At 56.1% G+C, this 25,143-nt stretch overlaps 1 protein-coding gene across 7 annotated transcripts; it reads left to right on the plus strand.

Moving 5' to 3' along the window:
* DNAJB5 (DnaJ heat shock protein family (Hsp40) member B5) lies at positions 1–24,908 on the plus strand. 7 transcript variants are annotated; one of them, XM_082191716.1, is made up of 4 exons: positions 1–159; positions 14,413–14,669; positions 17,924–18,528; positions 22,858–24,908. In XM_082191716.1, exons 2-4 carry the CDS (start codon positions 14,459–14,461, stop codon positions 23,089–23,091), a joined length of 1,050 nt encoding a protein of 349 aa, XP_082047842.1. In that variant the 5' UTR covers positions 1–159; positions 14,413–14,458; the 3' UTR covers positions 23,092–24,908. The 7 variants fall into 7 exon arrangements, with proteins under 7 accessions (XP_082047842.1, XP_082047843.1, XP_082047840.1 ...); XM_082191717.1 differs by lacking the exon at positions 1–159 and adding an exon at positions 6,795–6,889; XM_082191714.1 differs by lacking the exon at positions 1–159 and adding an exon at positions 7,671–8,029.
* The last annotated feature ends 235 nt before the right edge of the window (positions 24,909–25,143 follow it).

A 25,143-nucleotide genomic window follows, 5' to 3' on the forward strand; every position in this document is an offset into this window, starting at 1 on the left:
GCGAGAGCCACATCCAGGAAAGATCTTGGAGAGCCGAAATCCCCCCTGAAAAAAGAGGTCTCAAAGAGGACGGGGACCCCCCTGACTGCACTAAATTGCGGTGTGAAAGAGGAATCGCCAGACCCACCACAAAAGGAGAGGCAGGAAGAGAACTTATTTGTGAGTTTGGAGGGGTTTTTAAGCAGCTAAAGTTTGCCAGTGGGGATACGGGGAGATTTTCAAATGCAAGGCTGCAATTGTTGCAGAGGGTGTCCATCTGTGTGTGGAAGGGTTGAGGTGTTTGGCCACTGGACTTTCTCTTCCGAGGGCTCCTGCCACAGACTGGATCCCTTGTGTCTGTAAAGGATCCTGCAGTTGGGTCCTAATGGGTTAAGCCTCCGGAAACGTTGCCCTGGGCTTGCCCAAGTGAATTTGAAGATTCTGCCAATTGGTGTGTTTGCTTATCACTGCCATTGCTCTTGTTGTTAAGCTTATATGGCGCTTTATTTATTCAGTCCATTTATATCCCACCTTTACCCTCCAAGGAGCTCAAGGTGACTTACATGATTGGTCCCCTCCTCATTTAATCCACACAACATCCCTGTGAGGTAGGTTAGGCTGAGAGGCAGTGACTGGCTCCAGATCACCCAGCGAGCTTCATGGCCCAGTGGGAATTTGAACCCTGGTTTCCTGGGTCCTAGTCTTTCATTCTAGTCACTACACCACACTGGCTCTCATTACAATGTGGGGAAACAAGACAGGTCCCTGCCCCAAAGAGCTTGCAGTTTCATTTATTATAAAGAGGGTGTCTTTCTAGCCTGGACACTGAAGGGATTGACTGAGGCCCTTCTTGTGGGTGCCTCACGCAGCTTTTAGTGTGGTGGCACCCACACTTCGGAATGAGATCCTCTTCAAAATGAGAGACTGGATTACTGCAATGCATTCTGCGTGGGGCTTCCCTCCTGCTTGAGCTGAAGGCTGCGGCTGGGGCAGAATGCTGCAGCAGAATTGCTGACGGGAGCCAGCCCTGTGTCTGCTGCTGAGCCTGTACTGTTCCTTGCCTGAACAAATTTCTCTGTCTTCCTTCCAAGTAACAGCCCCTGCCTGTGTGCATTGAATAGTAGATGGGACAGTTAGGCTCTGCTGGGGATAAACAGCAGGGGAGAGCGAGTTATGCTTTCACATTCCATGGTGTCTGGCTGGGCACTCTTGGACACAGAATGCTGGTCTGGTGGAGCAAAATTTCAGAATGGTGGATTTATTGGTTCTGGGTGCCGTCCAGTCTTAGGTTGGAATTAGGGTAGAACCTGGACTAGGAACTGGAGTGTAGCTGTGGTGATCTAATGCTTAGACCACTTTCACACTTGTCAACAGAGGTGAGTTTTGTAGGTGTCTGCAGTATAAACATAGCATTAATACAGGCTAGCATGTACATTCAATTTTTAAAAAAGAAAAACATGCTTCATTTCTGCTTTCTGTCACATGTCAGCAATGTTTGTGCCTGCTCTGAAATAGCATGGAAGTGCCTGAGCAAAAGGGTTGTCTCGGAAGAGGCATTCTGTCATTCTGCAAGCGCTGTGAGCAAGTCTCTTAAAACTCTGTTTACAGAGCGGAGATAATGCTCATCACTTGGGAATGATTTGTGTCATGGTCACCCTCATCACCACATAGACGGGGCAAGGAAAACATCTCCGGAACGGCAGGCATCTATGTGTACACAAGATGCAAGCACCATCCTTTCCCAGCCTTGTCTTGGAGTTACTGGCAGAACGATGAGCAAATTCCAAGGAGCTCCATGAACATCAACGGGGTCCAGAAATCGTGTGGATTTCTCTCTAAGGCAGGAGGCATCCTCAGAGAGATGAGGTGCTTTCTGGAGCAGCTGCTCCCCTGGGATGGCCCTGCTTCCCCTTGAGGCCACCAGAAGCCCATGTCTGAGCATATTCTGGGATGGGCAGAGCAACGTGCATGACGCAATCCCTTCTGTTTCAACTCTCTTTCTGCCTGGCTCCACAGATCGGACAGGCTCTGCCAAGTCTATTCTTGTTGCCCAGTGTAAAAACCTGGGACTGCTGGGCACCCCGTCTGTTGTTCTGCTAGCCTCACCCTGCCCTCTGCCAAAATGCCAGGGTAAGATCCAGGCACTCGCTCACTAATTCCTGGAGGAAAGCCTGATTCTTGTGGATTCTGGCAGAGCTGGACTGAATTCTATTTGTGCCGGGAGCTGAATAGCCTCTGCATCCTTAACTTTCAGGATAGATAAAAGACGTAACACAGCACACAGTTCGTGCCCACAAGAGGCAGGGATGGCTGGCCACCAACTTGGATGGCCTTAAAAGAGGATTAGACAAATTCATGGAGGTAAAGGTCAAGGGGCCCCTGACCATTAGGTCCAGTCGTGGCCGCCTCTGGGGTTGCAGCGCTCATCCCGCTTTACTGGCCGAGGGAGCTGGCGTACAGCTTCCGGGTCATGTGGCCAGCAGGACTAAGCCGCTTCTGGCGAACCAGAGCAGCGCAGGGAAACGGCGTTTACCTTCCCACCAGAGTGGTACCTATTTATCTACTTGCACTTTGGCGTGCTTTCGAACTGTTAGGTTGGCAGGAGCAGGGACCGAGCAACGGGAGCTCATCCCAAAGCAGGGATTTGAACTGCCGACCTTCTGATCAGCAAGTCCTAGGCTCTGTGGTTTAACCTACAGCGCCACCCACGTCCCCTTTAGACAAATTCATGGAGGAGGGGAGGGTTATTGACAGCTGCTAGCCAGGATGGCTGCGCTTCACTGTCAGAGGCAGTATGCAGGCTCTGAACGGCATTGCTAGGGCCACAGGTCAAGAGGGTGCTGTTTTACCCAGTTTCCGCTTGTCGGTTCCCCATTGAGGCATCAGTTGGCCCCTGTGAGAAAAGGATACAGGTGTTGATGGACATTTGGCCCAATCCTGCCCACTCCTCTTTATGTCCTTATGCTGTCCTGTTAAAGGTGATCTGTTACATAAGGATTTGAAAGGAACGACGTCAAGGCAGACTTTCAAAAGGGGCCATTTTTCATTCATCCCCGGCAGAATAATGCACCCTCTTCCATTGAAGGTTTATGTAGCAACAAAGGGGAAGAGATTTATTACCGCACAATAGACTACTATGACTAGAGTCCACATCACCAGATGCGTGGCGCGTTGGTCTCATTCTGAGTTGGAAGGTGAGAGAATGGTAAACAATGGGACATAATAGCAAATAAGTACAGCCTGTGACCCTTCAATTACAGGCTAGACCTATGCAAATTAAGCAGTGACCTGCGGTAATTGGTGGCGGAACAACTGTATTTGCTGCTAAGCAAATTAACACCTAAAGGGGGACAGGAAGCCATTATTTTCCTCCAGTCCCTGAAGAACAGAAACACACTTGGTTATTTGCTCCAATTTGCTCCAAGTCGCTCTGCTGCATGAAGGCAACTTTCCAGGCGGTAGCTGGATGTCTAGGGAAATGGAAACATTCTGAATTTGTGTCTGTTGCTTCTTTGTCCTATGTAGAAGGCAGGAAGGCGGGAAGCAGGGGTGGTCACCAGCCTAAGGTAAAGGTAAAGGGACCCCTGACCATTAGGTCCAGTCGTGGCCGACTCTGGGGTTGCGGCGCTCATCTCGCTTTACTGGCCGAGGGAGCCGGCGTACAACTTCCGGGTCATGTAGCCAGCATGACTGAGCCGCTTCTGGTGAACCAGAGCAGCGCACGGAAACGCCGCTTACCTTCCCACTGGAGTGGTACCTATTTATCTACTTGCACTTTGATGTGCTTTCAAACTGCTAGGTTGGCAGGAGCAGGGACCGAGCAACGGGAGCTCACCCTGTCGCGGGGATTCGAACCGCCGACCTTCTGATCGGCAAGTCCTAGGCTCTGTGGTTTAACCCACAGTGCCACCCACGTCCCTGGTCACCAGCCTAGGTAGCTTTAAAAGAAGACGAGACAAATTCATGGAGGATCAGGGGGCTATCGGGGGCTACTAGCCACAATGGCTATGCACTGCATCCACAGTCAGAGGCAGTGATGCGTCTTCCGAATACTAGTTTCTAGGAACTGCAGGAGCGGAGAGGGCTACTCTTGTGCTCAAATGCTGCTTGTGGGATTCTATGCAATTGTTAAAAATAAAGGGATGACCTCTGGTCCACCCTGGCGTTCCTCTGACCCAAGAGTCGGGTGGCGCAGGCCGCCTTGGCTCTCCTAAACTCGCCCATTCAAAGAGGCAAAGCTCTTTTGTGTTACGTGGAAGGGAGAGCAGGAGGCAAAGGCTGCCACAGGCGGCTGTTGCCAGGGTCAAAGCCATCGCCAAAATTAGAACACAGCCCAGGGCATCGGCCACAATGGCTTGGCTGCAATCCTAGGGCCTCTCTGGGGTGCCTCCTTCCCTGACACCCAGCCACAGGTCATTGAAGCCAGAGGAGCAGCTTAGGGGTGGATTTGACACTGGCCCATCCGAACATCCTTCTGTTTTGCCATTGCTTCGCTGTCACAGAGTGGAGAGCCAGTGTGGCATAGTGGTTAGAGCGTGGGAACAGGTCCTGAGAGAGATCAGGGTTCGAATCCACACACTTGCCCATAAAACGCACTGGGGTGCCTTTGTGGGTGTGTACCACTACCTTGACCTTGCCAACAAAGGTGCGTACAGTGGTACCTCGGGTTACATACGCTTCAGGTTACAGACTCCGCTAACCCAGAAATAGTACCTCGGACGGGTTAAGAACTTTGCTTCAGGATGAGAACAGAAATCGTGCTCCGGCAGCGCAGTGGCAGCAGGAGGCCCCATTAGCTAAAGTGGTGCTTCGGGTTAAGAACAGTTTCAGGTTAAGAATGGACCTCCGGAACAAATTAAGTACGTAACCAGAGGTACCACTGTATAGTTCAAGCTCTGGTTTTCCCAGTAGTGAGAGCTGGACCATCAAGAAGGCTGATCGCCCAAGAATTGATGCTTTTGAATTATGGTGCTGGAGGAGATTCTTGAGAGTCCCATGGACTGCAAGAAGATCAAACCGATCCATTCTGAAGGAAATCAGCCCTGAGTGCTCACTGGAAGGACAGATCCTGAAGCTGAGGCTCCAATACTTTGGACACCTCATGAGAAGAGAGGACTCCCTGGAAAAGACCCTGATGTTGGGAAAGATGGAGGGCACAAGGAGAAGGGGACGACGGAGGACTAGATGGTGGGACAGTGTTCTCGAAGAGACCAACATGAGTCTGACCAAACTGCGGGACCAGTTACAGATAGGTAGCCGTGTTGGTCTGCCATAGTCAAAATAAAAAAATTCCTTCCATTAGCACCTTAAAGACCAACTAAGTTAGTTCTTGGTATGAGCTTTCGTGTGCATCTGAAGAAGTGTGCATGCACACGAAAGTTCATACCAAGAACTAACTTAGTTGGTCTTTAAGGTGCTACAGGAAGGAATTTTTTTATTCAAACTGTGGGAGGCAGTGGAAGACAGGAGGGCCTGGTCTGCTCTGGTCCAGGGAGTATAGCATCTAGATCAAGGGAAGTAATAGTGCCACTGTATTCTGCTCTGGTCAGACCTCACCTGGAGTACTGTGTCCAGTTCTGGGCACCACAGTTCAAGAAGGACACTGACAAACTGGAACGTGTCCAGAGGAGGGCAACCAAAATGGTCAAAGGCCTGGAAACGATGCCTTATGAGGAACGGCTAAGGGAGCTGGGCATGTTTAGCCTGGAGAAGAGGAGGTTAAGGGGTGATATGATAGCCATGTTCAAATATATAAAAGGATGTCACATAGAGGAGGGAGAAAGGTTGTTTTCTGCTGCTCCAGAGAAGCGGACACGGAGCAATGGATCCAAATTACAAGAAAGAAGATTCCACCTAAACATTCGGAAGAACTTCCTGACAGTAAGAGCTGTTTGACAGTGGAATTTGCTGCCAAGGAGTGTGGTGGAGTCTCCTACTTTGGAGGTCTTTAAGCAGAGGCTTGACAACCATATGTCAGGAGTGCTCTGATGGTGTTTCCTGCTTGGCAGGGGGTTGGACTCGATGGCCCTTGTGGTCTCTTCCAACTCTAGGATTCTAGGATTCAACCACCCCTACCTCGCAGGGCTGTTGTGGGGATTAAATGAGGGGGGTGGGGGTGGGGAAACGTGTCCGCCGCCTGAAACTCCTTGGAGCAAAAAACCTGCTGTATAAATGCAGCTCAGGACACGAGCTGCCACTTTCAGCAGCAGGAGTTCCGGGACTCGCACGGGACGGAAAGGACGAAACCTTTGCAGGCGCAAACTTCACGCATGCATCGTGCAAGGGCCGCTGGGGCCAGGGCGGCTTCCTCGCGAGTAAGCGGCATGCGAGGCCCCGATCCTGCGCCAGCTGACCTCCGGAGGCCAGGCTCGTGCGGAGCCCCAGTCCAGCGAGGAGACCGCCTGGCCAGGCAGCTCCTACTCGCGTGTAGCGGCGCCTCATGTGGCGCCCCGCCCGCCCGCCCGGTGGGCGTGGCCTCCCTGGTTGGAGCGCTCCCCATTGTGACGTCACGGGGCTTCCAGAAGCCTCCCGCGGCCGGGTGGGCGGGTCGAAAACCCGCACGCGAGGCAGCTCCGGCCAATGGCCAGGGCGCACGCGGAGGGGCCAATGACAGGCGAGAATGGGCGTGACTGGCTGGCCGCGAGGCCAATCGAGGAAGCGGGAGAGAGAGCGAGCCGGAGGGAGGCTGGGGAGAGGGGAGCGGGGCGGGGCGGAGCGGAGGGGGCGGAGCTTCTCCTCCTCGTTCTCCAAAGGGAGCGGCGTCTCGTCGAGATGGGCAGCGGGCGGGGCCAATAGGCGCGCGAGGGCGGCGCCGGAGCGGGCCGTTGCTAGGCAGGGGCGGGCGCCCGGCCCCCGCGCGGCAGAGGGCCCGGCCGAGGGAGGCGGGCGGGCGGGACGGGACGGGACGGAGGTGAGTCTCGCTCGGAGGGGGAGGCGGAGGAGGGGGGGGACGCGGCGGCGCCCCGAGGAGCAGGGGGCGGGGCTCGGGCTCTGGCCCCGCCCCCCAACGCCCCCTGGAAAAGGCCAGTGGGCTCCCCCCCCCGTGGGTAGATATGGGGGGGGGACACACACGGATCATGCCCCCCAGGGACTTGTCGCCCCCTCCCCACTTTGCCCAGGCCGGGCTCCAATTACTGGGGGGGGTCTCCTGGGGGGGGGCCCTGGGGATGTCGCTCCCCCCAGCCCAGCTAAACTCACCTGATGCCCATGGACGTCTCCTCCGCTTCCCATTCGGGGCGCTTCCCCTGCCCCCCCAGTCCCAGCTGCGAAGTGGGGCAGAGCCCCCCCCCTCGCCAGGGGTGTCTGGTGGGCCAGGAGGGGCGAGAGTTGACTTCCCTGCTGCGGGGGAGGGGAGTGGGGAGGAGAGGACGACCCTCCCCTTCCTCGAGCAGGGCAATGGGGGGGGTCTCCTGGGGGGGTCTCCTGGGGATGTCCTCCCCCCAGCCCAGCCAAATTCCCCCCTCCTCCTCTTCCACGCTGTCTGTCCTGACATGATGCCTCTGGACATCTCCTCCCCTTCCCAGTCCCAGCTGCAAAGTGGGGCAGAGCCCCCCCCTCTTCAGGGGCATCTGGAGTGCCAGTGCCCGCTGCCAGGAGGGGCGAGAGTTGACTTCCCTGCTGTGGGTGCGGGGTGTGTGTGTCGGGGGTGGAGGAGTGGGGAGGGGTCTGGGGGCGGCCGCTGCTGCCGGCTCCCTCTCCCCTGGCGCTGCTGCCTGTGTGGGCATCGGGTGGGCATGGCTGGTGATGATTCACCCGGAGTGTAATCATGACATTTCTGCACGCTGACTCCCTGCCGTCTTTGTCGTCGTCGCTGGTGGCGCTGGAAGGGTCCCTCTGCCCGCCCGAGCGAGCGCACGGCATTCCTGCCTTGCCTGCCTGCCTGCGGGTGCCTGTGCGCGCTCCAGCCCTCGCTCGCTCGCTCGCTCCCGCACACTCTGCGCGCCTTGACCAAACTTGGGCTTTGAGCGCTGCTGCTGCTGCTGCCACCACCACGAGTGACTCCCTCCGCTGATATGCCAGCAATTCTGCTCTTCTGGAGCCGCGTGGAGAGGTACCCGCTTTCTCTTCCCCGGATCGGGACTCCGCTCTCCCTGCCCGTCCTCAGGCAGGGGATGTGGAAGAACACCCTCCTCCCTGGGGGTCCGGCACCAGCTGCATCCCTTTGGGGTCGGGGCCAGGCGGCTGTGCCTGCCTCTGGTTCAGTGGTGGGTGAAATGCCCCATTGTTTAGGGGGCAGAGGAGCCGCTGCCCAGCTCTGGAGACATCTGGTCCTCTGGTCCGGTCTGGGCTTCTCTGGAATTTCAGGGGATGGCTGTGGATTGTTTGAGAAGGACCATTGTGTGGCTGTTGTTTGCTTTTTTTTGTCTGCCTGGGGTGGCCGCTGGGTGTTGGGGACTCTGAAGCGGACCAGGTGATCGGGCAGTGTGACCGGGAGGGATCCGTGGGTGGGGATCTCTCAGGCTCTTCCTTGTGGCTGCTGCTGCCTGGGCTTCGGATGGACGTCCAGCGGCAGCCGAGAGTGGCTTTTGGAGCAGAGCGGCTCCCGGGTCGTCCCGAGCTGCCTCTTTCCTCAGCGGTGAGGTTTCCTGCTTACTTGCGCTCACTTGGGCGCCAGAGTTTCAGTAAGTGGAGTGACTGCATGCGCAGGTGCTAGTTAGACTCGGGAGTCAGCGTGGGGCTGGTGCTTTTGACATGTGCTTCGGGGATGGATGCTGTAGGGCTGCGGACGCTGAACTTCACCCAGCGCCAATCAAGAGTCACTTTCCTTGGTGTTCTCTGACACTGGTGGACCTCGCAGGGACGGCGTTAGCTTTGAGCCGGTTGTCTCTTGTGTGGAAGCCTTGAAGTATGCATTTTTTGGGGGGGGGAGAGGGTTTTCGAGAGGCAGACTGTCTCCCCACTTAGGCTTAAGAATTTGGCACCTTCTTCTCAAACGCAGTTCATGGAAGATGCCAAGCTGACTCCTGATGACTCTGGGGGCTGAGTTGGCCACCCATTCCCTGCCCTGTTCTGTCTTTCGGGGGGGGGGGGGAGAGGATCGCCAACAGGCTGTCCGGTGTGGGGCTGTGCACCTGCTGCCCAGCCTCCGAGGATGAGCAGAAGGGCGAGAGACCCCCCCCCCTCAGCTGGGCAGGAAGGCTGGTAAGGTCTGCTTTTCAGTCGGAGAAACCAATTAGAGGAGGAATCCTGACTGTCGAGTGATTTCATTGAGCATTTTCTGTGGCAAGCGGTGAGGGAGGGGGCTGCGGGGAAGCGCAGGAAGGGAAGCTTCTGGGAGGCTGCTGCCTTGTGAACCACCGCTGCTCCCCAAATTCCCTCTGTGGGGGAGTCTTTCGCCCTCTTCCTGAACAGCTGGCTTCGGAGTCCAGGTGTGCGTCGTGGGTCCAAGTGCCCTGTCCGGCTTGGCCAGCTCTTCCTCCTGGCTCTGGGGAGGGGGCTGCTTTGGGAGCAGGTGAAGGCGCCTCCGCCTCCATTCCCGGGCAACTCTTTTAGCGGCGGCTGCATCTTGGAGCTCCAGGCCCCGCAAGCCATGTTCCGGATCAAGCTGGAGCCTTTAAAAATGAGCGCCTGGGCTATGAATGTGTTTGTGAAGTTTCGGTAAGTGGCTGGCCGCCTTGCCTGCTTGCGTTTGCCACGCTTGGGTGGTGGTCTGTCTGCTGGCATCCATCTTTGTCTCGTGTGCAGCGTCTGGCATCTGTGGAGGGCGATGGATGGGGAGCTTGAGGAGGATAGCCTGTGCCTCTCTCCTGTCTCTCTCTCTCTCTCTCCCCCCCCCCATGGTCTCCCTGGCCGCCTGACCCAGCTCTGACATTGCCCAGGGTGGGGGGCAGGATGAGGGGCTGGAGATGCATACTGATTGTGCTTCAGATGCTTAGTGGGTGGTCTTGGGGGTCCGGATCCCTCTGCAAAGGAGCTGGGCGGGGGTCGCCTTGCATTCCCCCTTTGGCTTCCAGCAGAGACTGAGTCCAGTCTTTTGTGTGTGGATTTATCTGTGGAAAGGGCTGGTGTGTGTGGTTTTGTGTGTGTCTTGGGGGGGGGGCTGGGCTCCTGCCCCCTTCCGCTCGAGTAGGGCTGTGCTGCCCAGGGATTCCTGAGAAGCGCGCTCAGGCTTGCGCTGCTGAAACTGTGCATCTGTCTCCAGGTGGGAGGGAGGGGGTTATCCAGGGACCGAGTCGTGTTTTACCAAAATCTGTGTGGGGTGCTGCTCCGAGAGGATGGTGGAGCCGCACGGTGACCTATGAGGCTTGGCAGTCTTCCCTGCAGCTTGACGTCAGGCAGCCCCCACGCAGAGAAGATCTCTCCGCTCTTGTGGTGCCTGTCGGAGGGGGGCCGCTTCCACATGCCCTTCCGAGCTGGGGGAGCTGCGGGCAGGATCAGTCCTGCTGGGTCACTGCTGAGGCTGGGGGTAATCTCTCCTCGCTTCCCTTCCACCCCTCCTTCCTGCATTGCAGGGCCTGGGCTACACAACCCTTAAGGGTCCCATCTGAGTCTACGGTTCCTCCGCCAGCCCCCCCTTTCCACCAGTGGAAGCCCAGGTGGTTTGTAGTTCAGAGGAGAAAGAGGAAGGGGACTCTATCTTCCCGGCCCTCCTGCCCCTGTACTTGCCCAAGGGGCTTTGCCCCACTGTGCCCTATGAACCTGCGCCCCTGGCTCTCCTGCAGGTGCAACTCCTGGATCTTGCCCACTGCCCTTTAACCTAACGCCAGGCGGGCCTCTCAGAGGCAACCTGCGCATGGCTGCTTAGTGAGCCTCCGGCCCCTGTGGTCCAAAGTGGAGCTGGGCTCTTGGAGGCTCCCTCTCCAGAGAAGACGTAGAAGTGTAGAGCTGGAAGGGACCCCAAGGGTCATCCAGTCCAACCCCCTGCTTGACTGGCGATCCCCAGCGGTGGTCAGGAATCCTGGCCAAGAAAGGTTGTGCCGAATTCAATTCTGCAAGGTGACACCGCCCCAGACAGGCTGGGAGCAAGGAGATGCGCTCCCCTTGGAGCCTGAGTCCATGCCTTTGTTCCTGGGCCCTGCTGGGGGGCTGGAGCCCCATTCCTGTGGGTGAGGTCCCTGCCAAGCTGCCATGCCAAGCCCCCGAGACTTGGGCAGGGAACGTCTGCTCCGGCAGCAGCTTGTAACTGTCGCCGCCGCGGATTCCGCGTTCCTTTCTGCCAGTGTGTTCCAGAGCTGCTACCTGCCGCCAGGTAAGCCGCTTGGCCTGGGAAAGCCCTCCCTCCCGATGCAGCCTGGCATTTCAAGCCCACCCCCCGTGGGCCGCCTTGTGCGCCTGCCCCCTCCCTCCATGGTCCCCGCGTGTCTAACAATAGAAACTCCCACCATGATGAGTGGGGCTGAGGAGCCCCGTCAGCGCTGCCCCCACCTGCTGGAGCCTTATTTCCAGCTAGTGATCTCACTAATTAACAGAGGGAATTGGCTGCTTCTGTGTCAGCAACTCTCTTTCTGTCTCCCGGCTTACCCTTCAGAAGATGCTTCTCCGGGAAAGGGCTGAGCGTGATGTGTGGAGGTGCTCTGGGCGCCATGTGTCAGCGGCCGTGGGTCTGGTGGTGAAGGGGGAACCCACAGTGGGCCCTTAACCTTCTGCCCGGCAGAGAAGGAGGGGCTCAGCCGTGCGGATGCAGAAGGGGGCGTCTTGGGGGCTTTGCCTGGCCAGAGGGGTCTGCAATTGTCAGCGTTGGTGTCGTGGTTGGAGTGTGGGACGAGGGCCCGGGAGAGACCAGGGGTCGAATCCCCACTCTGCTATGGAGCTCACGGGGTGACCTTGATGGAGTCAAGACCTTGGGGACTAAAGCTCACTGGGCTGGTCGCTACCTCTCGGCCTGGCCCACCTTGCAGGGCTGTGGTGGGGATTAAACGAGGAAAGGGAGATAAATATACGGGGAACTTTGGGGCTGGCTGGTGGAGGCACTGTGACCCTGTCCTTCAGTATCCCAGAGCAGCTTCAAGATTTCCTTGCAGCTTATCCCAAACTGCCCCACTCTGCCCTGTGCTTGTCCTATCATCTCCTACGGAACTCCCTGTCCCAGGAGGCAGCGGGGGCAAGCCACCTAGAGGACTTAAAAAGATAACTGGCCAGCTTCATGGAGGAGGGGGCTATCGAGGGCTCCTGGCCTTCCGAACCCCAGTTGCTGAAAACCCCTGGAGGGGAGAGAGCGACTCTGGTGCTTGCTCATTCCCATAATGGGCACCCCATTGGTCACTGTGAGACCAGGATGTTGGACTGGCCGGATCCAGTAGATGCTCTTCTCAGGTGCTTATGGCAGGGAGAGACCCTGGGCTTCAGAGACCCAAGTCTTTGTCTTTTCTGGCCGCAATCACTCCATCAGCCTCAGTTCCCCATCTGTGAATTGGGCATAGCAGTGACTTGCTTCACAGGCAAGAGACCTGACCTGTTCCAAATTAAAAGTGGCTGCAGGTGTTTCATCCTGTGACCCCAGGTGCCCGCTGGAGCCTCTTGGAGGAACTTGGGACAGGGGAGCGCTTGGTTGCTTTGTCAGAGGAACATTTTTGGGGAGAGAGGAAGGAGGGCACTGCTGGTATGTGGGAGGCTGGGGTGAGGAACTCCCCCAAGAAGCCCCAAGGAACCTGGCGGGGTGGGAGGCCATGAGCTGAGCAGGTAACAGGGAGGCGGGGGCCGAATGGGAGAGTTTTTTTCCTGCTACGGCCTCACGTGTGACCTTCACAGAGCTGTTCAGTTTTTTGGAGGAGGTTGTTTCCGTGCTGTGTGTGTGAATCTCTTGGCAGACATCCAGTCGATGGTTGCTAGGGCTGGAACGGGTGCAGTCTCTGTGAAAAGACTCCTGCTTTTGTGTGTTTGTGTGTGTGTGCAATCTATATATATATAAATGTAATATAGGGAAGACTGTGAACTTCATCAGTCTAGCAACTGAGTGGGAACGGGTGCTTTAGCATTTCCTGACCAAATTCCCCCTGAATTCCCCCCTGCTTATGCAAAGGTCGTTGGGAACCAGTTCGGACTGGGAAATTTGCAGGTGGGGCCGTGGCTGAAGCGGCTCCTCCTGCACCTGCCGGAGAGTTTTGCATCTTTGGGTGGGGGGCCCCGGAGATGGTTCTGGTTTGGCCCAAGATGGGCAGTCGCTGACCTGGCATCTTATTCGGAGGTCAGGGTGTGATGTGGCCGTTCCAGACGCTGGGATGAGAGGGACAGGCAGGGAGAGTGTTGTGTGCATGTTGGTGAGAGAGCCCTTGAAGTTCATCAGAGTTTTGCAAACAGCGGAAAGAGAGGGGAGTTAGCAACAGGAAGTTGGATCCCTGCCTGAATTCTGAAGTTCTGCAAAGGAAGGAATTTGGAGTCTTGGACTCCCTTTTGTGAAGGATTTCGTCTGCTCTAGCACCTGAAAACCAAGAGGACCTGTCTGGACGTGGGTCTGAGACCTTTGCGTGGGGTGGACAGTGAGAAGCTGACCAGCTCTGGCAAAGCAAGACCACCGTCCCTTAGATCTGACATGCCCCCTTGCTTGCCTGGGTGTGTCCTCTCTGGCTTCCTGGTCACTTCCTCTGGCTTCTCTCTGCAAATCGCAGGCTCTCCTCTGTCTTCAGCTGGGCTGGCGCTTACTTTTAAAAATAACTCCCCCCCGCCCCCCCATCGCAAGATGTCTCTGTCTAACAGCTTCATCCTCTGCCGTCTTTCCGCTGGTACATGGTGGGAACATGTCCCCGCATGAACTCCCAGCGCTGTATTGTTCTAAAAAGTTCTTTTAAGGCAATCTGCAAAAGCACAGAAGGGAGAGAGAAAAGCTGGGGGAAGGAATCCTTCCTTGGCTAATTAACCTCTCGTTCTGCTTCGTTATGAAGCCTGCTTTGAATACATTCCGCTGCCCCTGCCTTCTTCCTCCCCCTTTTGGGAACGCTGAGACCGGCCAGGCGCTAGGAAGGGCCGCCTGCCGCCTCCCTGGCCGCATGCTGCCCTCGACATACGCACGGCAGCTGCTTTTCTGCTGTCCGGTCCAAGGGCCGCCAGTTCTGTCCTTCCCAAGGCTCCTTCCCTGCACACCTATTTGTGGCCTGGCAAAACCGGCCGCCCTCTCCAGTTACAGCGTCACGTGGTGCTGCCTCCAAATAACAACACTGACCACCCCTCTCGCTCGCTCTGCGTTCTGCCCCTGTGAATTGTGCGGCAGGAGGGTGAGTCAACCGCCTTTAAAATCCCTCCCCCAACCCAAACTGCTGACAGATCCAGAGGGGCAGCGGCTGGCAGAGCTCTGAGAGGCCTCCCCCAGGACTCGGCCTGGACGTCGGGGCACTAGAACCTCGAATCCCCCCCCCTCAGTAGCGCAGGTTGGTGCTGAGCTAGCGGGCAGCCGTGTGGACAGACTGACCAGGGCTGGAGGGGGTGTGGAGGAGCCGTTCAGTGGTCAGCCTGGAGTCCTTTCTGACACCCCCTCTCCCTCCTTCTCCTCTCCCTCCCCAGGAATAAAGAGTCTGCGGCGGCGGCCGGGACTGTCTCCACCACCAACATGGGGAAGGACTACTACAAAGCGCTGGGGATCCAGTCCGGAGCCAACGAAGACGAGATCAAGAAGGCCTATCGGAAGATGGCCTTGAAGTACCACCCGGACAAGAACAAGGACCCCAACGCGGAGGAGAAGTTCAAGGAGATCGCAGAGGCCTACGATGTGCTGAGCGACCCCAAGAAGCGGGCCGTCTATGACCAGTACGGGGAAGAAGGTAAGCGGGTGGCCGGGTCTCTTGGCTGGCCAGGGAGCTTGTGGTTTATTTGGGTGGGGGTCTAAGCCTGCCTCCTGTCCACAGCCCCTCCCTGCCCAGCTGCAGGCTTGCAGGGCTCAAGACCCCACACCCAGCCTCTGGCCTGATGTGCTGGAGAGAGTGTCTTGGCCTGCTTCCCTGTGATAACCTTTGAAGGGCACCTGTGAGGCACCTCACTCACCTGTGTGCAAAGGCGGCTAAGTGGGGAGGAAAGCCCCCTTGTGGGCCTGGGCTGTGGGGAAAGCTGGCGGCAGCTCCCTGGAGAAACTGGCGCTTTTAATGGCGCTGCTTGCAAGGACTTGGTTCCTCCCGGAGTGTGTGGAAATGCACTGGCACCGTGATCTGTGGGTGCAAACATCTTCCCTGTGGCATAATTGAGGCTTGGCTCATGCCTTCTCCTTCTCCTCCGCTTCCTTTTCAGTACATGCTGCCGTGTGTGAGTGAGTGAGTGAGCGAGAGAGAGAGAGAGAGAGCCTTTCCCAATTTTAGTAATAGCTCCTTGTTTCATAAGCAAACCCAGCCTGTTGGCAGGGAACATGTCAGGTTCTGCAGGAGGAAGGGAACTGCTGGGAATAGCAGTGGTGTTAATCAGCCGGTCCTGCCCAGGACTTGCTGAGCAGAAGGTCTCAGATAAACAACCTCCAGCAGAGTTTATCCAAATTCTGGCCTGGAAATGCATGTTCTTTGATGGGAACAAGTGACACGGATTGGGTGAAATTGCATGCATTTGCTCTATGTGAATCTAGTTTCTGGAGTATAGTTTGCAAACTAATTTGGAGGGGCAGCAGGGGACGTTTGACAGGGGACACGGAAACGGGTTTGGGGGTTCCTGGGGGTGGGCCAGTAGCTGATGCCGTGACTTCTTGGGGCATTCTGCTGGCTCCTTCCCTCTCTCCTCCTTGCAGTCCCACAGTTTCTCTGCCAACTTAAGGGCTAGTCTTCTTTTTTTAACGTGTGACCAAAGTGTGGCGAGGGGCCGGAGGAAGATGGGATGCTCTCCCGGGAAAGCTTTGAGATGCCAGAAGGAGCATCTGGCTTCCAGCTTTGGTCTGGAAATAAAAGCCGGGATCTGGCAGGTGTTCTCTGCCGCCTCCTGGGACTTGGGTGTGTGTCTCACGAGGTCACAGTTGTGATTGACAATGTGAAATTGCTGTAATTTCAGCTAAAAGCTGCCATTCTCTTTCCTGAGGGAATAAGTGAAGTCCCCAGAAGAACCCGGCCCCATTTAGATGCTTTCTCTCTGGGATCCAGTGGTTATGGGATTAAGCTGAAAGCTCTGGCTGCTAAGGAGGGAGGGCGGAGCAGGCCCTCTGGGAGGCCAGAGAGCTCTCTTGGCCACGCTCCGTCCCCTTCCCTGGTGGGGCCAGAGCTGTGGAGGATGCTGCGCTAGAATGTCTTGCTATTAAAAGCTTTGCAGCTGCAGGCTGGCTGCTAAATGGGGACCCAGAAAGTGCTGGCCTGGCCCTGCTCCTCTTTGCAGCCTCTCAAGCTCCCTGTTCTCTCCCCAAGTTCCGGGCTCCTGGCACCCCTGTCTCCCCTGGGCCTTTTGTCCTGCCGCCGGATCTCCTGTTGGGCTTGGAAGCATCCAGCCTCACCCCCGCCCCCCCCCCCGCTCAGTCTCTGCTCTTGCAATAATCCTTGCTCATCTTTTAGCTTAGAGGGGAGGAAGCCCCCTTGCCAGCACTTTATGAATCATGGAATTGCAGAGTTAGAAGGGACCCCGATGGTCATCTAGCCCAATCCCCTGCAACAACAACAACAACAACAATTTATTATTTATACCCCACCCATCTGGCTGGGTTCCCCCAGCCACTCTGGGCGGCTTTCAACAGACTATTAAAATACAATAATCTATTAAACTTTAAAAGCTATTCAGGAATCTCAGCATCCCCGACAGGCCGCCATCCAACCTCTGCTTAAACACCTCTGACAAAGGAGAGTTCACCACCTCCCACAGGAGTCTGTCCAGACAGTTGCTGCTCCTGATGTTTAGTCAGAATCGCCTTCCCTGTAACCAGCCTTGTTCTGAAGTACCAAATTATGCCAGCTGTAATCTCAGTTTCCCTGATTCCCAGCTGGGCTCCTTGCAGTGCAAAACCTTGCCAAGACGTGTGGTCTGGTTAGGCCATGGGGAACGGGGGTGTTTTGAAGGCCCTTTAAGGAGGGCTCTGCTGAAAGGCAAAGGACCAGCGCCCTGGGGTCAGGTACGGCTTCAGTGTCCTGCACTGTTGGGTTCCTGGCCCTGTCACTGGGGAACCTGTGAAGATGGTGCTGGATGAGGCCAGAGGCCCCTCTCGCCCCGCCTCCTCTTGTCCCTGGGACCAGCCAGATGCCCAGATGAGGAACCCACAAGCAGGACCCACGCGTAAGAGCCCTCTCCTCTCCCACAGCCTCCAGCAGATCTCCCTCAGGAATCCTGGAAAGGGATTTCTTAAAGAGGCTGGGAGCTGTAGCTCTGGAAGGGGTAAACTGCAGTTCCCAGGATTCGTGGTGGTGGTGGAATAAGAAACTAAGAAGCGCCTGCCGGATAAGGCCAGTGGCCCACCTAGTCTATCTTTTTTTAAATAATATTTTTATTAGGAATTTTGACATAACAGTTTATCAAAAATACGTCATCCTCCTTCCCCCCACCCCGTTTTTCCCCTCCCCCCTCCCCAAAAAGAAAAAAACCCACCCTCTGACCCTGCCCCAGACTTCCCTCAGCTCCTCTCTCTGGTTTCTCAGCACATGTTGTTCTCTGCATATTATAAAATTGTGAATGTGTATTCAAAACCTGCCAAGGAGTCCAGTTCGTTTTGTTGTTTCTTTAAATACTTTGTAAAAGGTTCCCATTCTTCTTTAAAGTCGCAGTTCTCCTTATCACATAGGTTGTGTGTCAGTTTCACCAATTCCGCAGAGCCCATCAGTTTCCCTTGCCACAGTTCTTTGGTCGGGATTTCCTCGTTCTTCCATCCTTGTGCTATTAAGACACTTGAATGGCCCACCTATTCCAGCCTCCTGTTCTCACAGGGTCACAAGAGCCACTCTCCTCTCCTGTGGTTTCCAGCAGAGCAGAGCTGTCCTGGCTAGGAGACATCAAATGTGCGGCCAAGTTCTTGGCTGGCCAATTCAGGCTGCCCAATCCTGCTTCTCTTAGTGAATTTGGTCTGTTTGTAGCACTCCTTTCCAGAGCACCTGCCTGACTGTCCCCCGCTCTCTCTCTGGTTCTCTTTCAGGGCTCAAAACCGGCGGTGGCTCCTCGGGCACCTCTGGGAACACCTTCCACTACACCTTCCACGGAGACCCCCACGCCACCTTCGCCTCCTTCTTTGGGGGCTCCAACCCCTTCGACATCTTCTTCACCAGCGGCCGCTCCCGGGTCTTCAACGGCTTTGACCACGACGACATGGACATCGACGACGATGACGGCGGTGACCCCTTCAGTGCCTTCGGCCGGTTCGGCTTCAACGGGCTCAACGGCGTCCACCGCCGCCACCCGGAGCCCATCCACATGCGCCGGAAGGTGCAGGATCCTCCCGTGGTCCACGAGCTGAAGGTGTCCCTGGAGGAGATCTACCACGGGGCCACCAAGCGCATGAAGATCACCCGCCGGCGGCTGAACCCGGACGGCCGGACCATGCGGACGGAGGACAAGATCCTGAACATCGTCATCAAGCGCGGCTGGAAGGAGGGCACCAAGATCACCTTCCCCAAGGAAGGGGACGCCACTCCCGACAACATCCCCGCCGACATCGTCTTCATCCTGAAGGACAAGCCGCACTCGCTCTTCCGGAGGGACGGGACAAACATCATCTACACGGCCATGATCAGTCTGAAAGAGGTGTGTCCGCGGGCCGAGAAGGGCGGGGTAGGGGCTCTGCGCGTCCCCCGAGGGGCTGCTGGTGCCGCAGACAAGAGGTGGGCACTGGAAGGCAGGGACTGGTGGCAATGCGGCTGTTTGCTGCCCCACTCCGTCCTGGCAAAGGCTGCCTTTTGTGGGGGGGGGCCCTTTCCTGCATTATCCAGGATTTTGGAGGGTGCAGTTCCTTTGGGATAAAGGGTGCACTGGCAGCAAGGGCTGCTTGACAGCGCAGCTGGGAAAGTGGTGGGCTTTCCTTCAGTTTTCAAGCAGAGGGCGGAAGGCCTTCCGCCAGGGATTCGCCGGCTGTGATTCCAACATTGCTGAGGGTTGGGCTGGATGACCCTCGAGGTCCCTTCTGTGATATGTGGTGAAGCAACATGACTTTTCAGGAGGCAATTTCATGCCTTGAGGTGTACAGGCAGGCAGGCAGGCATCTGTGAAACTACCCAGAGAAAGAGGATAGCCTACCCTAGAAGGGGTTGAAGAACCCCTGCATTGCTGAGGTTTGGACTAGATGAGCTTTGGGGGTCTCTTCCAGCTCTGCAGTTCTGTGATTCCTGCAGAGGCAGACTCCAGTAGGCCTGGGCAAAGAGAGGCAGGGTGAGGGCAAGCCTTCTAGATGGGCCGGGCAGCAGCTGCTTCCTCCAAAATCAGGGATGAAATGAAATTGAGACATGTAAAAAGTTCCTCGATTCTCCCCTTTCTTTGAAAGATGCTGCAAGGTCGCAGCTGTTAAAGGAAACGATAAGATTGACTTGTTTACCGCCTCCCCACAGAACGGGCCTTTGTCTGATGGAAACAAATAAAATAAGCCTTTTGTTACAAGTCTACCCCCCTCTCCCGATTCCTCAGCTTGTGTGTAGTTCAGTCTTTGCCCAACCTTTTAATCTGGCTGAAGATGTGAGCCTTGTGCTGGGTGCTCCTCTTAAGGAGAGAGACGGAGGGCAAGTTAGGGGGAGAAGGGATGCCTCTGGCGCTTGACAGGTGGGGAGGGGGCTCAAGAGGATCCCAATGGATCCCCTGAGTCTTCACCTTTCCCCCCTCTCTCCTACCAACACCAAATTATTCTATGTTCTCACCCTTTCCCAAACAATTGCACTGGCACACAAGCTCCTTTTACGCTGCATCAGTGCTTCCCAAACTGGGGTCTCCAGCTGTTGTGGGACTACAACTCCCATCATCCCTGACCACTGGTCCTGCTAGCTAGGGATGATGAGAGTTGTAGTACCACAACAGCTGGAGACCTGAGTTTGGGAAGCACTTTGCAGCATACAGGAAATACGTTTAAGAAGCTGGAGTAGGGATCAGGTTGTGGTGGCGGGATTGGGTCACAGCCACTGGACCTGCATGCCTGGCCCCCCAGCTCATGGAGTGGCCTTGGGCATCCGCCTCCCTCCCGGCTTAAGCTGCCTTGCAGGGCTGTTGGGAAGACGAGTGCCCTGGCTTGCATCGCTTGGAGAGGCTGGGAGAGAGAAGGAAGACTTTCTCCAAGCCTCTGAGGGAGCTGAACTGCATAGCAAAGCCTCTGGCTCCACCTGCAGCATCTCTCTGGCCTGGAAGTCATCTAGCACTCTGCACGGTGTCAAGAGACAAGTGATCTTCAGCCTCCCTATGGCATGAACGCGGGTGGCGCTGTGGGTTAAACCACAGAGCCTAGGACTTGCCGGTCAGAAGGTTGGCGGTTCGAATCCCCCCGATGGGGTGAGTGCCCGTTGCTCAGTCCCTGCTCCTACCAGCCTAGCAGTTCAAAAGCACACCAAAAAGTGCAAGTAGATAAATAGGTACCACTCCAGCGGGAGGGTAAACGGTGTTTCCGTGCGCTGCTCTGGTTCGCCAGAAGCGGCTTAGTCCTGCTGGCCACATGACCCGGAAGCTGTACGCCGGCTCCCTCGGCCAATAAAGCGAGATGAGCGCCACAACCGCAGAGTCATCCGTGACTGGACCTAATGGTCAGGGGTCCCTTTACCTTTACCTTACGGCATGAAAGGGGCTTTCCAAGGAAGCTGGGCCCTGCCCTCTTGCTCAGTGGCAGAGCTGGACTGGCCTGCCTGAGGGCTTCAGGCCTCAGTGAAGGAGAAGCTTGTCTGGTCTTCTCTCCCATTCCTAGTTCTTCAGCTGGCCTTCCTCCTCCAGCTTTTCCTCTTGGGTGGGAGCCATTCGAGGCCATTTGCGTATCTGCTGTGAAATCTCTCTCCTTCGTGCTCGTTGGCGGGCGAAGACCCAAGGCGGGTGGATTTTCCCAGAGATACTGTGGGCTGGAACAAATTTATCCATTCCTAAAAGTCTGCGGGTGGCTCTTTGGGAAGGGGGAGGGGGAGCTGGAGACACAGCGGCTTCCAAGCCGACACACTGATAATTCTGGGCTGGTGTGTGGGGCCATGGGATACGTCTCTCTGGACCCACAGACCTGAGGGAGAGCTTTAAAGGGGTCTGAACAGGACAGAATGAGGCTGGAAACAAGTAAGGCAGCTGCATCTCTTTCTCCTAATAATAATAATAATAATAATAATAATAATAATAATAATAAATAATTTATTATTTATACCCCGCCCATCTGGCTGGGTTTCCCTGGGCAGCTTCCAACAGAACGTTAAAATAAAAAGACCTATTAAACATTGGCATATGCAGCCTGGGGCGCTGCCAGCCAGTTGCAAGGTGCCACCAGGACCAGGTGATTTGAGCAATCTGACCCGGTCTCTTGTCGAAGCAGCCGGGCTAACGTGGAGGAAGGTGGGATGGGACTCCTTCTCGATGCAACATCTCGCCGTTATTTCATCCTTTGAGCGCAACATCTGTCTCCCAGGAAGAAGGCAGCATAAAAGCAAGCACATTGCTTGTCGTTAAACTTTGGAACTCACTTCCACAGGGGGCAGCTATGTTCTGAAGGCTGCCTTAAGGCCTCGACTTCATGTCCCTAGTTAGGAGCTGCCTCTGGTGTACCTGGGGAAGCCTAGCAGACCTGCAGAGTCTCTGGGGAGGCAGAGCAGCCCGGAACCTCAAGGCTTGCTCCTCAGGGTCCCATCAGGAGAGAGGCAAAGGGCAGCCTAGGCTGGATCCAAAGCGGAGAGACTCAGCCAGTTTTATGTTCCCTGCTGTGCAATTACCGTATTTTTCGCTCTATAAGACGTACCTTTTTCCTCCTAAAAAGTAAGGGGAAATGTGTGTGTGTCTTATGGGGTGAATGCAGGCTGCGCGGCTAAGCTAGAAGCCAGAACAGCGAGAGGGATCGCTGCGCAGTGCTCCCTCTTGCTGTTCTATCTTCTGGCTTAGCCCCTCAGTCCCTTTCCCCACCTCCCGGAAAAGCTGTGTGTGCTGCTCGTGAAAGGGAGCGCTGAGCAGAGCCTGGGATGCATACAGGTTCTGCTCAGCGCTCCCTTTAAAGAATATTTTTTTTCTTGCATTCCCCCTCTAAAAACTAGGTGCGTCTTATGGTCAGGTGCGCCTTATGGAGCGAAAAATACTGTATGGGGGATAGGGAGAGACAGGAGGGTGCCGAAGGGAGTGCCCTGCCACCTTCCTCTTTCCCCACACTGGTCAGGGTCAGGGCAGACCCTTTGGCCGCTCTCTTTCTGCGTTGGTGGGTAAAAATAGCCCTGCTTCAGGCCTGTCTCTGCTGCCTCCGCCCTTCCAGACCATTATCCTTGAAGCTGGCAGGAGAGGATCCTCGAAAGTTTTAACTTCCTGGAAGTAGCATGCACCCCCCCCCCGCCACACTGAAAGCTGAAGCTGTCCCCTCCCGCGACTCTTGCTTTCATGAGCTTTGGAGGCTGCTGGCTGCCAACTGAGCAAAGGCCGCTGTGTGTGCAACAGCTGAGCAGGCGCTGGAAGCCACGGCCGCCCGCCCCCCCCCCCCCAGTTCTGGTTCCCTTGCTGGGGATTAAGCCGTAAAGCCTGTCTAAATTTAGCCTGTGCTGGCTCATTCACTCGGGCTCAGTGCAAGTTGCCGGCTGGAATTGCACAATTCTGCCCCCCAAGATGTTTCCTTTTCTGATCCTTTGAGGTGGGGTTCAGGGGCGACATAATAGAAAGGTTCTGAAAGAAAGTGCATTTTTAAAAAAGCAGGTATTGTGTGCACCTGGCGGCTGTTCCCTGAGCCTGCCTAAAATAAAGCTGTGCCACTTTTATTATCTGAGTCTTGATATATATTTTGCATTGTTTTAATTTTCTAAGCATTTAATCTTCTCTATGTTCCTTGGTGTTTGCATGCCACCTGTATTGCGTCGATTTGTGCATGAGCAACGCTTCTCCTCCTGGTTGCAAGCCCTGCGCCTGGCCTAACCCTGCCTCCTCCTCCTCCTTCTCTTGCAGGCCTTGTGCGGCTGCACCGTCAACATTCCCACCGTGGATGGGCGCGTCATCCCGCTGCCCTGCAACGACATCATCAAGCCGGGCACCGTGAAGAGACTGCGTGGTGAGGGGCTGCCCTTCCCCAAGGTGCCCACCCAGCGCGGGGACTTGATCGTAGAGTTCAAAGTCCGCTTCCCGGACAGAATAGCCCCCCAGACCCGGCAGATCCTCAAGCAGCACCTCCCCTGCTCTTAGGGCCCCCCTCCGGGCTGGACGGCCCCCGGCCTCCCTGCCAGGCCGGCCACCTTGCCTTCTGAGCAGCAATACTTCACGCACGGGTGCTGCGGTCCACTCGACCTTCGCGATGCACGGGGAGGGGGAAGCGCCCCTGGCTGCCCACCCACATCCTCCTTTTCCAAGAGACGCTCTGACCTGGCTTGTGTGCGCACTCCCTCTTTTGCCCCACGGCCCGGCTGGCACCCACCCACTCGCTCTCTCCCCCTCTCCCTCCCTCTTGAGCCTGGCACAAGCCTCGAGACCCCTCTCGCCGCTCCTGGAGGGTTTCTACTGGGCAGTTTGACAAGCAGCCGGGACGTGGCTACCCCCAACCTGCTCCGGTGTAAATAGGACCCGGACTTCTCTCCTGCTTCCTGTGGACGGTCTGAGGACCTCTCTAAGCGACTCTCTGCTCTGGCTGCCGCTGGGCAACGTGCCAAGGAGCCGTCCGATCCTGCCTTGCAGAAGCAGGGCCTGTCCACACCTGGACTGGGCCCCCACGGTGCCATTCCTCTGTCGCTGTGTGCCTCCGCGGGGAACGGAGAAGGCCTGCTCCTGCCCTCTGCTCCCGCGCCACCTTCGCTTTGGAGCCCACGAGACGTCTGGGCTCTGCGGAGCCAAGCTCACCTGCCTGGGTGGGTCTTCCAGCCGGTGTGCCAACCTGCCGCGTTTGCCACGGAGCTCGAGGCCTGCTTGGCTCGGCGGCTCCTGGGTTTTTGGGTTTTTTTACGCTTAATAGAAACTTTGCAAGGGTTGCTTTCTACTGTCTGGTGTGGTTCATCTGAGCGCTCCCTTGGGATGGGAGAAGCCGGCCTGAGAAGGGTGCAAGCTATGTAGGCCTCAAGGTTCAGAGCCAGGGTCCGAGGAGAGGTCCGAGGGGGGTGTACGTGTGCGTGGCTAGGGGCACGGGGGTGCCATTTATCAGGGAGATCCGGAAGGGCCAGGCCAGCGTGGGGAAGAGGAGGAGAGTCGCCGGGAGACCTGCTTGTGTGGTGCTTTATTTTAGAGGCTGCATTTTAAAAACTTTTCAGAGGGACATTTTCAGAGAAGTGTTTCTTATCCTCTCCAGCTGAGACTTTGCTCCACCCGCAGGGACGTCTCTGGGAAGTGGGCTTGGCTTCCAAAGGGTTTTGACGCTGTTTTGCAAGAGCACCCTTTCTCTTGCCCACCCCCCCTATTAAAACCCCTCCCTGACAAAACGTGGTGCCAAAACCTTGGGATCCCTGACTTCCGTTTTGCCTGTCTGGAACCTGCTTTCTCTGACTTGAAACGGGCGCCTGCCTGGGCTGCCCACAGCAGTGCCCCGGGGGGTAGGGGTGGCGGCGAGCAGAGTGACCGCCCGCTTCAGCCTGGCTTTTTTCCTGAGCTGACCCTCGACTAGCCCTGTGGTCGGGCAGAGAGTCTGGACGCAGCGCAGCGGCTGCTGCTGCTTCCTGTATAGCTGTACAGAACCTCACACTTTGGGTCCTTTTAATGTGCAATTTTTCTCTCCGAGGAGATTAAAACTGTTAACGCAGTGTTGAACTTACCAACCAGTTTGAATGGTTAAGACAATGCCTTTCTCCCCCCCCCCCCAACGTGTGTGTGTGTTTTTTAAAACAAATACAAAAAAACTCAGGCTGGTGGTGGTGGTTGGCAGGGCTGGCGGGTGAGAGCGGGGCTGGGAGGAGCGCCTCTGGGGTTTTTCTCCGTTTCAGGGAGACCCCGAGTGGTTTTATAGCGGTTTTTTTGTATTTCTTTATTCTTTTGTAATGTCCCGTATTAATATTTAAAGAAAATAAAGTATTTTAAAAATAGCTTCTTTGTGTGCCTTTGTGTTACTGCGCCTGCCGCCGAGGGATGGTGAAAGCTGCCTTGTCCTCGCAGCGTTTCTGTGCCGGGAGACCTCTCTGTGCCTGGCTCTGCTTCTCCTTAAAGAACCGGAGAGTCACTGAGTTGGTCTGGCTGGTCTGATCGCAGTCTTCCAGGTCACACAGGTCCAGGACTCTTCAGGCTGGTCCTTAAAACCAGATGCATGTGCCAGGGTATGGA

The sequence above is a fragment of the Podarcis vaucheri genome, assembly GCF_965113315.1.
Source record: "Podarcis vaucheri genome assembly, chromosome: 11".
Taxonomy (NCBI): domain Eukaryota; kingdom Metazoa; phylum Chordata; class Lepidosauria; order Squamata; family Lacertidae; genus Podarcis; species Podarcis vaucheri.